The sequence below is a fragment of the Hyalella azteca genome, unplaced genomic scaffold (assembly GCF_000764305.2).
Source record: "Hyalella azteca isolate HAZT.00-mixed unplaced genomic scaffold, Hazt_2.0.2 contig7416, whole genome shotgun sequence".
NCBI lineage: Eukaryota > Metazoa > Arthropoda > Malacostraca > Amphipoda > Hyalellidae > Hyalella > Hyalella azteca.
In genome coordinates this window covers 77,372-91,168 of record NW_025937542.1, presented here as the reverse complement: position 1 = coordinate 91,168, position 13,797 = coordinate 77,372, and the positions used below count along the sequence as shown (strand labels likewise).

Below are 13,797 nucleotides of genomic sequence, written 5' to 3'. Positions count from 1 at the left end.
CCCGGAATGAGATTACACAAGAGCAGATATACTCTGTGAGAGTCAAATGGAATAGGTGATTGGTGGGCCGGAACACGCACACAGGAAATAAAGGAAAAAATCTTAATGCTAATCAATGCGCCGATTATGGAACAAAAATGAATAATGTTAATCGAAGTGCCTAATTTTAAATTTGATTTGATTTAATTTAATTCCTTTAAAATTATTTTGAATAAAAATCATATATAGATTTAAATAAAATTTATAAGCCTCAAGTTTAATTAACTAATATTTAATGAAATAAGTTAAACTAAGTATTTATATTAAATTAGATATTCAAATAAAAAATATTTATTTGAATATTTATTTCATTATTATTTATTTAATTAATATTTAATTGAAAATATAAATAAGTAATATGTATTTATATATTAAATAAATAAATAATTATTTGAATATTTAATTAATTATTATTTATTTATTATTTTTAAATATTTATTCAGGTCAGATCTGTGAGGCAAAGTTGAATGAAAGTAGAATGATCTTCTCGCATTTCTGAAGCCCCAACAACCCACAGCATGATATTTTCTAAGCCAAAATATCTTCCACTGTCGAGCAATGATGTAATATATAATTGTGATGTAATATATGAATCGATTCTACAAGATTTGCTAACATGGAACAGGTTTCTTCAGTGGAAATTTATAAGATAATTTTAGTCATGTTTCATGTCAGCCACACGTGCACGTTGCAGAGGCTTCAACGTTTGCCCATGCACCTGGAGAGCGATCAGTCGGTCCGTGAAAAAACAAAGCAATTCAAGTCTATGTCAAACGTTATGTTTAGATCATTCTTTTGTTTTTATGTCAAACTAATGTCTATGTTGTTAGGGGAGAGCATAAATTTGGGACGCAGTATAGACCCCTGCATAGCCCTTGCCCACAATAATTCAATATCTATTCCTTTCCGCTCATCAGTAATTATCATCTGATCGTAACAATTTTTCCATTTTGATTCAAAGTTTTCAGCACGTTAGGTTTTACAGACATCCGGGATTCATTCATGTTTAAGATGGGTCGCTTGTCGAAGACCACCACTGCCCTGGATGTAATGAACTATCATGATTCCTGCCTTCCGGAACGTAGCCTTCAGCACTTCAAGCCGTCCGTATCTAAGCCGTAGGTCGAACCAGCCCTCGGTCGAACGGCCACTCGTCGAAGGACGATAAATTTTGGAACAGAACTTTGCTTTCTGAAACTTAACCCTAGATACGGTGAACGTAAATTTACGTAATTCAACGATGCCCGGAAGTCAGATTCGATCCGCGGCCTGGTGGTGCACGGTAGTTTTTATGTCAGGCCGGAGGTGGACAAAGCCGAGTGGTTCACGGCTGATTGGTGGATGTCCGGAGAGATCCAAGGCGTTCGATTCAGGGCTTGTTGGTGCACAAAATTGTTGGTGCACGGCTGCGCTCCCTTTTAGATTCTAGCTGGAATGGACTGCACGGCACAGAGCAATAGTTAATAAACAGTGTTTGAAAAAATATATGAAAATTCTCGGTGTATTTTATACGTACTAAACATGCAAGACAGTGCTTGAGTTGCGACAGACGTAACTCCCAGCATGACCCAGTAATATCAAAATATTAATAAATTTAACAAACCTTCCGGAATTCTCGTTCGATTGGACGTTTACTTCCATGTAACAATTCTCAAGCCTAACCAAATTAAAGTTAGGATTAAGCTTCGATAGCTTTTTTTATTGTACAAGTTTTTTTTCATGCTTAACTTCGCTTCCGCAACTGAAAGGTAACTTTAAACTTTAAGCATGCTTCTACTCGTAAATGAAGCTCCGTTTAACTTAGGAACGAATGCACATTTATCTCAGAGATAAATGTGCGGGGCATCCAACCAATTGGATCATTCATTGTTCGGGCATATTTGTTGTAATAGTTACATCAGCTCCTTTTAGTAAAATAAGTAGTTAAGATTATTATTAATAAAATACTTTTCATAGCCTCAATTTTCAAGGGAGTCTTTAATAAATTCCAAGTCACGAACAGTTTCGGTGCCTGCTGCCGGCACTCGTAGGAACTTTAGAACAGGCGGCGTCCCAATGTGACAGACAAAAAATTCTACCAGTCAAATTAACGCAGCTTCACACACCTAAGGAAGTTCATTCGAAATTCAAGTCACAAATCATTGTCGGTTCAAGTTTCCTGAAGCGAGTTTAAAAATTCATTTAACTTGAAGCTGTGTTCTTGAGCAGCTCGAGGAGGAGCCGTCGGCCGGAAATTATTTAACATTTGCACTTCGAAAGTCGGGGGCGGCGGCTAGCTGTAATTAGGGGGCGAATGCTGCCACGCGCTGCCGTGTGGCGCAATGTCGGTGACTTATGTGGCGCATGGATGACGTGGCGCATTATGTGGTATGTGATGGATGACGTGGCGCATTATGTGATGGATGCCGTGGCGCATTATGTGGTGGATAACAGGGCGCATGATGTGATGGATGACGTGGCGCATGATGTGATGGATGCCGTGGCGCATTATGTGGTGGATGACGGGGCGCATTATGTGCTGGATGCCGTGGCGCATTATGTGGTGGATGACGTGGCGCATGATGTGATGGATGACGTGGCACATTTCTGCGCTGCTTCGGACATGGGTTGGCAACAAGAGAATAGATAAAATAGTAAACCCTGGCTCCGGTATCAAAGATTAATTAAGACTGAATGGGTCCGCTTGCAGTTGCTGAGAGGAAAAATTCTAGGTTCGGGTTGCACTTTGTCAGGAGGCAAAATTAAGGTGTCACTTTCAAAAGGAGTAATAGACGAATTTCACGGGTACTATGTTGCATATGGTTTAACATGAGGACAGGTATTCGTTGACTATGTGAGGGATAAGTAAAGGCTCATTCTATCTTCAACATATCTTGTTATTATAGGTGGCATGTTAGAGCCAATACAAAGGTAAAGGTTGGTAAACGGTTAAGACTTCGACCGTCAGGCCGACGCTCCTCTTTCAAGGAGTGTTACATCGACGCGGTTGTGCAAGCTTCTGGGGGGCTTATTAAAATGCTCAGCCATTTTATAGACAGAGTACTTTCGCTCATAGTCGAATTTCGTAATAACGGTCTTTCACGTGATGTTGTTGATGTCTGTCTCAGTATCTAGGATTTCATCAATCTCTTCGTTTCAGTGGCAAAATTTGCTTCTCAATTTTAGATTCTCTAATCTTATAGTATAATTAGAATGAGATGATGGACGCCTGACACCTTCCCTCTACAGGAAGACTTTCGATCGTCCCCCTTCTTATCATACAAATTTAAAAAGTAAAAAACATCTTCTCCTGAACCTCTGGTCAAAATATCTAAAGTCCTGGTTCATATCGTATTTCATACCTTAAGTATACTGTAACAAAAATCGTAATAATAATTTATTAATACAGTATATTATGATACAGTTTCTTCTCTCAACAGTATGAGAACCGAAAGATGAGCACGAAGGATGGGCAATAAACTAGTCCATCTCCAACAAAATTTGAAAAAATCACAACGGGTTTCTTTTCAACACCTTATGATATTCAACTTTTAAATGGCTTTATGTCATCAGAAGCAAAGTTTTTAATCATTCGCCAACAGTTGGATCAGAACCATGATGGATCTACAATATAGCTCTGGTGATCTACAATAGTACAATGGTTTCCTTTCTGAGCTATAATGCACCTGCTTAAAAATTTTGCACCCAACAATTAATTTAAAATTGTTGATATTAAAACTGGAAAAATTGAATTTTCCTAACATGTTAATTAATTATTGTCATATATTCAGAGAACAAAAAAAATTCTGCCGTGTATGGTAAGGAAAACTGATGCAAAAAAATCCACTAACGATGGATGCAACGCTCATCCTCAATTGACCCAAAAGCCAATATCTGAAGAAATATACCGTACAATTGTTCAAGAAAACGCTACGACAGAAAGTTCTTGAGTGAGAGCTCCTGCGCCGGAGGACGAACAAGACACGGAAGCTTAGAAGAAAGGATCAAACCTCGCGTCTGACAAAGGACCAGACGAATAGGAACGCGTAAAAGAACAAAGCTTCAGCCTGAAGCTGCGAAGGTGCAAAGGGCTTAAGGCCGATATAGAACTCAGCGTCAGAGTTCAAGGAGCTATTGTACTGCAGCTGAGAAACTGCCTTGCTCTGCAGCCTCTGTCGCACCAATACAGGGAATAGCGACTTTTTAAGAATTTAAATTTCCCTTGGAAATAACACGTTAATAGCTTGCCACTTATAGGCGTGTAGTCACATGTAAGCTCAGTTCAAAAGCGAAAAAACTTACGCGGCACCCATGAAAATTGTTATGTCAGGAGGTAGTGGCATTGCAGGTTTTTAAGTTTCACTATCTTAATATTGATGGACGTGCTGCACGAGGTAATAATAATGCGGTAATTAACTGCTTCTTTAACAACCTGCGGCGAGGGTCGCGAGTAAAATCAGTTCATAACCTCAAGGCATTCATGAAGGGAAATGCCGTCACTGCTGGCTCATGAATATGAATTGATAGCGAGGCCCATGTCTTATGAGAAGAGCTACTTAATTTGGTAGGTTCTGCCAGCACAGATTGGATGTTTAAATTTATTTTGTTGAATTCACCGTTGTACAATGTTATTCAGAGATAGACTCATTCACAGGCTAATGAAAGATTACTTTGAAAATACAATTTGACAGTTTTGTACAAAATTGGCTTTGAAATTATTTCTTCGTTTATTAAAATTGTTCAAGTTCTTGATTGTTTTTTTCTGATAGAGATGAAGCTGCTAACTTGGAAAGATTCAAGATTAAATCTAAAATGTATGAGCCTTTCTTTAAAAAATCGCCCGATATAATGCGTAAGCTATTATATATGTGTCGATGTCGACATAAGAAATCTCCAGGAAATGTCGTCGCTATCATGAACTGTTGTGTCGACAGAGGACTCGTATTTTGACGAGCGCTGCGCCGGAAACGAGGAAGTTTTTGTGTCGTAAACCCTAAAGATTTCTGTGGCCGAGAGGCTTACTTGATGGCCTCGTGATCGATTCATTTGAAACAAATCGCGCCATTTGTGCCGGCATTGCGGAACATTTACTTCACAATTCTGAGATATGACGTCGTCTGCTGCAGTGGACTGGTCTGTTTCGGACGACGATGCATTTCTTTTTTATATCATTTTTGCTGCGACAGAAATTGATCTTCGATTTAAAGAACTGCTGACGTCAGTTAATCTCCTTACGCGTATATGAGCAGAGTATCCATTTGGAGAAACGATATATCCATCTCGGCATCTTCATCTTTGTGGCATTTCTATGATGCCCATATAATTCGAATAGCAGGTTTGACAGGTATTTTAGCGAATATGTAATATATTCACCTTCCTCCGATTTGGATTTCAGTAAATCTTCTTGCTCTAAATAATATCTGGCGTAAATAAACAATTTTTTCTTGTATACATCAAGAAGTCCGACAAAATTTTCTCGTATATTATAGCAATGTTAAATAAACTAGACCAAAATAAAAGCAAATATAAACCAATATTTAAACCCTCTATAAGGGTGAGTTTATAGGGTGCATCCACATTGCACTTTGTTTCACAATGTGAACTGCCGTCTAATTTCATCATTACGATAGTATTCTTTAAAACGCATCGATCGTAAAATGACGTCGTCATACATCTCTTACGTCAATCTCATCCGACCATTCAATCTTTCTTCCACCCAAATATATTATAACTTCCAGTTTCTGCGACCCAAATATCACACTACAAATGACTTCTTGGACAAAAACATCATACCACAAACGTCCTCGATATAATACAATTCGCTCCAAGGCACAATAATTGGTCGATACTACAATAATCCAGAAACGAATCAGCACAACAATAAAAGTATCCTGACACAGAAGCATCCTGTGAGATGAGCATCTTACGACACAAGCATCCTGCGACACTGGAATCTTACGACATACACATTCTGTGACTCGACTATCCTAAGACATAGTACCACCACCAAAACAGAAAGCACCAACACCTTACAACCCCAACAACACCGATCGAGCAGCAACAGGTTACGACCCAAATATCATAAAGCAGCAACATCTTACAACCCAAACATCACAGAACATCAACATATTGCGACCCAAACATCACAGAGCACCAACAAGTGCCCAGTTCGCAGGATCAGCAAGTCGCCTGTTCCAGCAAAGTAAGTTTGTTGTTGCGTCTTCAACAGAAGAACTTGAGGCTGACTCGTGTATTGACAAGCTTCGTAGCTGCGACAAGCAACATCGTGGAATTGGTCAAAGATTTCTAGATAGTATGTTTCGACCACACAAAATCAATAATTTAAATAATGAAACTTTACGTAAAATTTGTGAAATTTTTTACTTATTAAATCGACATAGACGGTAATTTCTGTGCGTAATTTCAGTGAAATATGAGTAAATCAATGTATCTGTGAGAAAAGTTTTGATTCGCTATTTCTGTTTAAATTTAAACTTAAATGAAAAGCTATTTCTGTTTAAATAAAGGATAATAGAGAACTCTGTCACAAATTCGCCCGCAATTGAGAAGCTTAAACATTGCGATGAAAATCGCCCCCTTTTGTTATTTGTTTCTGTTCATATTTTTAGATGTGGAAACCACAAAATGTCAAGAACCATTACATTTTGCGGCATTCTCTACAAGACACGCAATCTAGGAAAGAAAATTCCCACTTCACATTTGACTGAGATAAATGCTGCTAGCTGCCGTCCAAAAATCCATGCTAATCGTACTGAATCTCCACGGCACAATTTCCACCGAGTCAAAATATTCATTGCTTGGTCTTCACACTTATTCACATTGGAGCAAAACGACGAGATAAATCACGCAGTCGCTAAATGTTGCCCTCATCTCCCGTAGACTTTTTTAGAGGTATAGGAAAACCTTTTTCCGACTAAGACAAAATTTGTCAGGTTTTGACTCAAAGATGTAATGAAAGCTTTGGCATAAAAATCCATTCAAGCGTTATGAGCGATGAGAGAAAGACAGTTTTCTGACAGTCTCGACGGTCATTCTCTTCCCATGGGATAAGATGAATATTTACAGCGAATAATTATGTTCCTCAAGAAATGCGTTAGGATTATAGAGTTTTTGAAGGCTGGAAGAAAAAATCAGCAGCGTGAAAACTTCAAGAACGTCGGCTGATTCCCTCACTGAAGGTCTTTTGAGGTCGAGCGGCGCCTGGGGGACTCGTAGAGGCTTGAAAATATTTCAAATCTTTCACCCAAAATAGAGACGGATTAAAATATTTGGACTGATGGCTGAAGCTAACCTAGAACTCTATAACTTAAGAATGCAAGATGGAATTTTCAGCATATGTATACATTCCACTAATGAAAATAATTTGGTGCAATTTATATATAGTGGCTCCTGTTAACTTCAACGGATGGATTCAACTCTAAATGTTCATCTGGTATATTTTGGCTCCAGAAAAGCTGATATTATTTCGAGCAAAATTTAATATAAAACCGCAGAGGTTAATTAGCTTTTAAGGGCTGAATGGAATAAAATAAATAGGCTTCTTTTAATTGCATTGCATACTTCACTCGTTGGCGTGGAGTGGCCAAAAAATTAGCGATGCGTTTGGATATTCCTGTACATTGCGTTAATTACGATGGATCTTCACACGATTCGGCCGCCATCAACACACTTGTTAAAAATGTCAGCCCTCGTCATATATTGCGCACATTCATCGATTTTAAACTTTCGACTGTCGTAAAGAATTTAAAATTATTTTGCAATGAAAAAGCTTTATATTTTTCAATTTGAAATATTCAGCGCTGGCTTAAATAATGATTTGGCCTTAATAACTGTCAATTTGTTGCTTGATATTCACGGCTATAATGATAAGGAAAATTTTGCTCATATGTGCAACGACGACTACGAACTGAAATGTAACAACTGAATAGAAGTGTAAATTTTATCGCATGCGGCATAAATAATTATTATCCATCGAACACACGGTTGGTAATCACAATTATTCATTACACTTAATGAACTTGTGTTTGAATTCATTCCTCCCGTATATGAATAATTATTATTCCTAAAATATGTTTGGTAACTTTTTTGCTACTAGCTTAATGCTAAACTAAATTGATGTTTGGGCACATAATATTTGTTCAAAATATTTTAAGAATTTGTTTACTTCATAATCATCGAAGTTTTATTCCGTTTCCACCCATCATCTTCGACCCTCAAATTTTTGTGGCGGCAACGAACCGTCTGTCGAGGACTGGCGTAAAATGCATTCACGTGAGGCCGGAGAGAACATCAAGCAATCTTTGATCTTATTCTAAAAAACACGAAATTTTCTGCCCTCGGGTGAAATTGAGCTGTTATAAGTTTCAGGTGATAATTGTGTCGTTTATATGTCTCGTGGAAGACACTGTCTGACGCATTCATTTCAGAAAGAAAGCCGAAGATGTCAATGCTTTAATTAAAAACACGAAATTTCCTGTCCGCGGTTGAATTTGAGCTGTTATATAAGTTTAATGTGAAAATTGTGTCCTGCGGAAGTTGCTGACTGGCGCATTAATTTCAGGAAGAAAGCCGAAGATGTCAATGCTTTATCGAAGCATTATAGATCTTTTGGGTTTCTCCTAAAGAAGAATTATTTCAGCGAGGCTGGTCTATGCCAAGCTGCCTTACAGCTTTATAAATCAGCTCTGATGACAAAAACCGAAAACTGCGGCGTCGAACTTATGCTGCCAATGAATGGTCGTCCATTTCCGATGAGGACGAAAGATGGTTCCTCAATCGAAGTAGAATTAGAGTCGAAGAAAATGGCGGGGTATTTGGAAGAATTTTAGACAACGTTTATGAGGGAACGGTAGAAAGGTAAAATCATTGAACAATTTTTCATGCAGATTGATGACAAAATATGTAAAGTTGAATTCTTCGAAATATTTCTTTATAGCACAAATCGATGCCGAGGCAATTTTAGCCTTGAAACAATACAGGCAGAATTTGCATCAAGGGAGATATGAAGTATAAAAATGCTATACAAAATGCTTCTAGAAACAAATACCTTAAGCAATTTAGTTCAAAATAGACAGCTAGAGATAGCAGATAACATTTTCCTATAAAAGCAATATTTTTAAGTTTACAGCATCAGTAAAAATGTAACGGGTTCAAGTTACAAACGAGAAATACCAAAACTTTCTTCTAATTTGTTAGTTGGGACTATAGAATGTCAGAATTAAGGGTCCTAATAATGACACTATTATTATTAACTTTACTAAGGGTTGGTCACACGGTACTCACCGATGACGGTAGCGAGGATCATGAGGGCGAGTACGGTGGCCGTGACCACGGTCCTGACGGTCTCCTGGCTGGCCGTGAGTCCGTACTCCGCATGCACGTCATCACTTGCGTTGCTCCAGGAACAATTGCTCCAGTTCCCGAAACTCCCATTTTCCCACTCGGTAAAGTTGTTCATTTCTATTGAAATGTTGCCGATGTCGCTGAAGTTGGCCATTGTGCTGATGTTTGCCAGGAAATGGTCCTCTGAGAGTGGGGCCCATCTTTGAGTTGCACCTGAAGCTCGAGAAGTGATATCTCTTGTTGAAGTTAGAGGCTGTGGTGGTGATTGAGATATTGAATGACGTTGGGATACTATGGAAGACAGTGTTGGTGACCAGCTTGATGTTGATAATAGCTGTGTGGACAATATATGCGTGGGTGATTTTGGTGTTGAAAACAACAACTGAGGTGGTGGTGATGGACCTTTAACTGAATATGGCGTCAACTCTGACGTAGTTGGGGATAATTGGAAAGTCGTAGAATTAATTGTTCTTGTGGTAATGTGAAAAAGAAAAGGACTAGAATTTGAATAGTGTCCGGGAGTAGGATTGCTCCCGAACCGGAATAGTTGCGAAGCTAGCAAAGCATCGTTCGCCGCGTCTTTCGGAACTCGGGGACTGAGAAAATTATAGAGGATGTCCCAATCGTGAGAGCTTCTATATGCGCTGTCGGAAGCTGAACTTATTGCAGGCAAATGTGAAGAAGAGACAAAACTGCGGAATGATTCTGCTTCCGATGAAAAACTGAAGAAAGGTTCAGGCATGGCACTTGAAACCAAAGGACTAATCAAGATTGAGGTGACCACTCTGTATCATTGCGGTCGTTGGCCTTTTCGTTTATAAAACTAATAAAACTTCCTAAATTCACTCAATAAATTATGCAACATAAAAAATACCATTAATAAAACTGATGGTGTTACACTACTGTTTGAAAAAGTTTTTTGGATCACATAGCAGCCCATACTATTTCTAAACGGCTATGCTATTAGAACTACATGTGATGGTAAACTCGGACTCAGCCGCCTACATCGCATCAAGTTTTAATTTGACGCATAAAAAACATTTCAAATCATTTTAGCAGTATGATTTTTAAAACAAGTTTACATTTTATCATATCTCTCACATAATTATAACTCAGTGTTGAATGAGAACCAATTTTTTGATGACTTACAATGCCTTGTCTTTTGCATCACGAATAAAGTTACAACTTCACTAGTCACACATATTCTGCCATTGATTTTCAGCATTTTTACACTTTATGGAAACGCTTTCTGCCCCATGGCGAGAGTCTAGGCACAATTTTTAGCCTGTATACATTATGGGAAGTTGCTAAAATGTTCTTCAAGGAAGAATCTGAAAAGTAGAAGAAATACTCTTGTGTTAGTGAATTATCAGAAAGACTTAAACGATTTATAGAATAAGAAATTGCTAATGCTAATAGCTTATGTTCAATGAGAGATCGATGCTCATTGAAATTATTACTGAATTGTGAAAATTGCAATATTTATTTATGAAGAATTGGAAATCATATTTATGAACGCAACGGACGAGTCTCGAAGCACCAATTTGACCATACGGCTAAATAGGTCGTAATTAAATTCCAGGGCATATGCAATAGGAGCAATAGGAAGTAATGGAAGTAAAATTTGAAAATGGAGTCTGATTAATTATCAGTACAATTTGGTAATTAAATATACTGGTAAAATTCATCAGAATTGTTCCAGTACTTGCATTCAAATGATGAATTTCAATACATCAGTGTTCCTTTTTAATAGAAGAAACAGACAGGTGAGAAAGTTATTTTTCGTTTGTGAACATAGATCAGCTATCATCAAATGTTTGTGAGCATCATCAAATGTTTGTAAGCATCAAATGTTTGTGAACATAGATCAGCTGTGACATGGTTACATTAGGATTCCGGCATCTGATTCACAATTTTTGGAACTTAAATACTCATAATAACGTTTTTAAATCATAAATATATCTCCCGAAAAACAAATAAAGAGGTTGTTTCCTTCCATGCAATCCAGCACTTATCTTCAACTGTTAAATCATATTAAAAAACACGCCCTTGAATGGATGCCCACTCGCACAACAAAAGTTCAGAATAAATGAGTTGCAATTTATTTAATTCTAATAAGAGTTTAATGAACGGGCCTGCAAGAGCGGGGATGTAGTTGGGCCAGTCAAGCCGGAACTCTTACTCAATTCGATGCATTAAGTTTCTGCGAACTTAAATTTCTTTGAACTAACTTGCCCAACTTGTCTCACAATACAATCTACCGCGCACAGCACAACTAATCAAGAAATCGCGCTAAAGCAAAACATTGTTCTCTGTTGCGAAGACAACGTCTACAAGAGGCTTGGCCCTGAAAACATAGTTTGCTCACAATGTTGATAGTATCGTTCGTTCGTTCATGGAAAACTACTCTGAAATATTTTTGTTCGAGAAAACACGTGTATTTTTATCATTTTGTGTATAATGAGTAATGTTACTTGAAAATTTTCATCATTGTGAATTTGTTTCTGGCCATTTTTAGTTTAGAATTTACGGAATTTGGAATGCGGAAGGTGTACCTCAATAGATTAGTCTGCGGTGCATGATCGAGGAGGCCGAGTGGAGACATTTAGTTTGTTAGTTCATGACTTGTATTATTAAATGTATACATTTGAATTGACATGAGTCCATGTTAATATTTTGCTCGCGCATTTGTTTACTTTATATTTTATTACTCTAATGTACAAAAAGTTAGAGATTTAATTATTGTTTATTTTGTTCTCCGTGGATTGCCGCGAGACTTGGTCTCACGCTGATTGTAAAATGAAGAAGCCAAACTTGAAATTCTCTTTATCATTAAATATCAGTTGACCAGCACATCACTTTTGTATTAAACAGAAAATTTGTGCTATAAAGAGATTTCAAGTGAAGACATTTAGTAAATAAATGACCTTATACACGCTTATGTAGGCCAAGTTGGTCGGCCGCGGGGACCCCAACATTAAATTTATAAAATAAATTGATGTTTCAAGAATGCACGGCTGAATGGAATCGGAATGAAGTTTTCTACAGATTATAAGTAAGATAATCGAGAAATTCAAACGGATTGACGAGCATTTTTTTACGATTTCTTAGCAGTATAGAAAGACAATGTCTGTGTTCAAAGCCACATGTGTTTTTGATGAGGGAGATTACCCGCGGAGATAAGCGACGGTATATTGGTGAAGCTCATTCTAAAAAGTTTATATAATTGATATAAGAGCCTAAGAAATCTTCTGCAAAATATTTAAGTAAGACAACGAAATAAATTCTACAGTTTTTATTCGAACCTGGCAAATAATTCTTAAATATTATCCAATATTTCCGGACCAAATTAGGCCGAAATTTTTAATTTAATTTACACGCATATAACCATGACCTAAAAATTTATTTCTTCGATAAGATTGTTTCGTTGATATTTGACTAAATTCCATCCTTTCTCTCTTTGATGACCAAATCTGAATCACATTACTGCATTTATTTCTTCTATCAACGTGGCAAGTCGTGAGCGTTTTCTGTCATAACATTTCTTGTAGATGGTCTGCCTAGCTGGCCGCTGGCCGCTTGTGCTGCTAACCATCACTCATGTGGAGGTCGACTGCTCACAATGACTGCGAATTACTCAGCGCTCAGAAGCCTTTTTGCTCAAGTCTCGGCCTGCATCGTTGGTCTCATGCAGTATTTGTATTGGACGCTAGACCACCATCGTTAGTCGCATGCAGTATTTGTATTGGACGCTTGCAGCCTCCAGCCACTTCCTTCACACAAGACTGGCAAAATTTTTCGTACAAAATCCAGACATTTCACGTTCATTCCAATGCCAGTTAACTGGAATAGGCCGGAAATGGCACGGAAAACTCTTTCCTGCCTGAAATGACGAATGAAAGAACTAATTCAGAAACTCTCCTGGATTTTCTTGGATTAAAGGAGTTTAGATGCTTTGCAACACCGGTTGCATAATTGAATACGTACAGAAAACAAATTCTTCATGATCCGTTTTTTTGTCTTCCGACGGAATTTTCGACGATCTCTGGAAAATCATCCGAAATAACGATGATGTGGAAATGTGCTAACATTTCTGAAATTGCGAATTTTATCCAGGCGAGATTTTAGCCGAATTCTAGAAAAATATCCCGAGAAAAATTCTGAGCAAAACACAAATCAGGAAGTGCGACAACACCAGTCGGTAGAAGCGGGAAACATTATTGCAGCACATCACACATCTTGTTTACATCCTGAGGCGGAAACTTCGAATTTCTCGACGCATCGGCCATAAAAGTTTTGCACTTTTACGGTACTTTTTTTGCACCAAAAATTGCACTGTTTGTTCAGGCTTGCTACTAATGTAAAGATAATTTTTAGGGTAAATTACCCATAACTTTAGCATCTTATAGGGCGCTT

At 37.8% G+C, this 13,797-nt stretch overlaps 1 protein-coding gene across 1 annotated transcript in view; it reads right to left on the bottom strand.

The window, feature by feature from the left end:
* The window catches only part of LOC108674822 (5-hydroxytryptamine receptor 2A-like), a 97,042-nt gene extending 87,403 nt beyond the window's left edge, over positions 1-9,639 (bottom strand). Inside the window, 1 exon segment of the mRNA XM_018162793.2 lies at positions 9,322-9,639. Within this exon segment, the coding sequence (XP_018018282.1) occupies positions 9,322-9,535 (214 nt within the window). The 5' untranslated portion in view covers positions 9,536-9,639.
* Between the last annotated feature and the right edge of the window lie 4,158 nt (positions 9,640-13,797).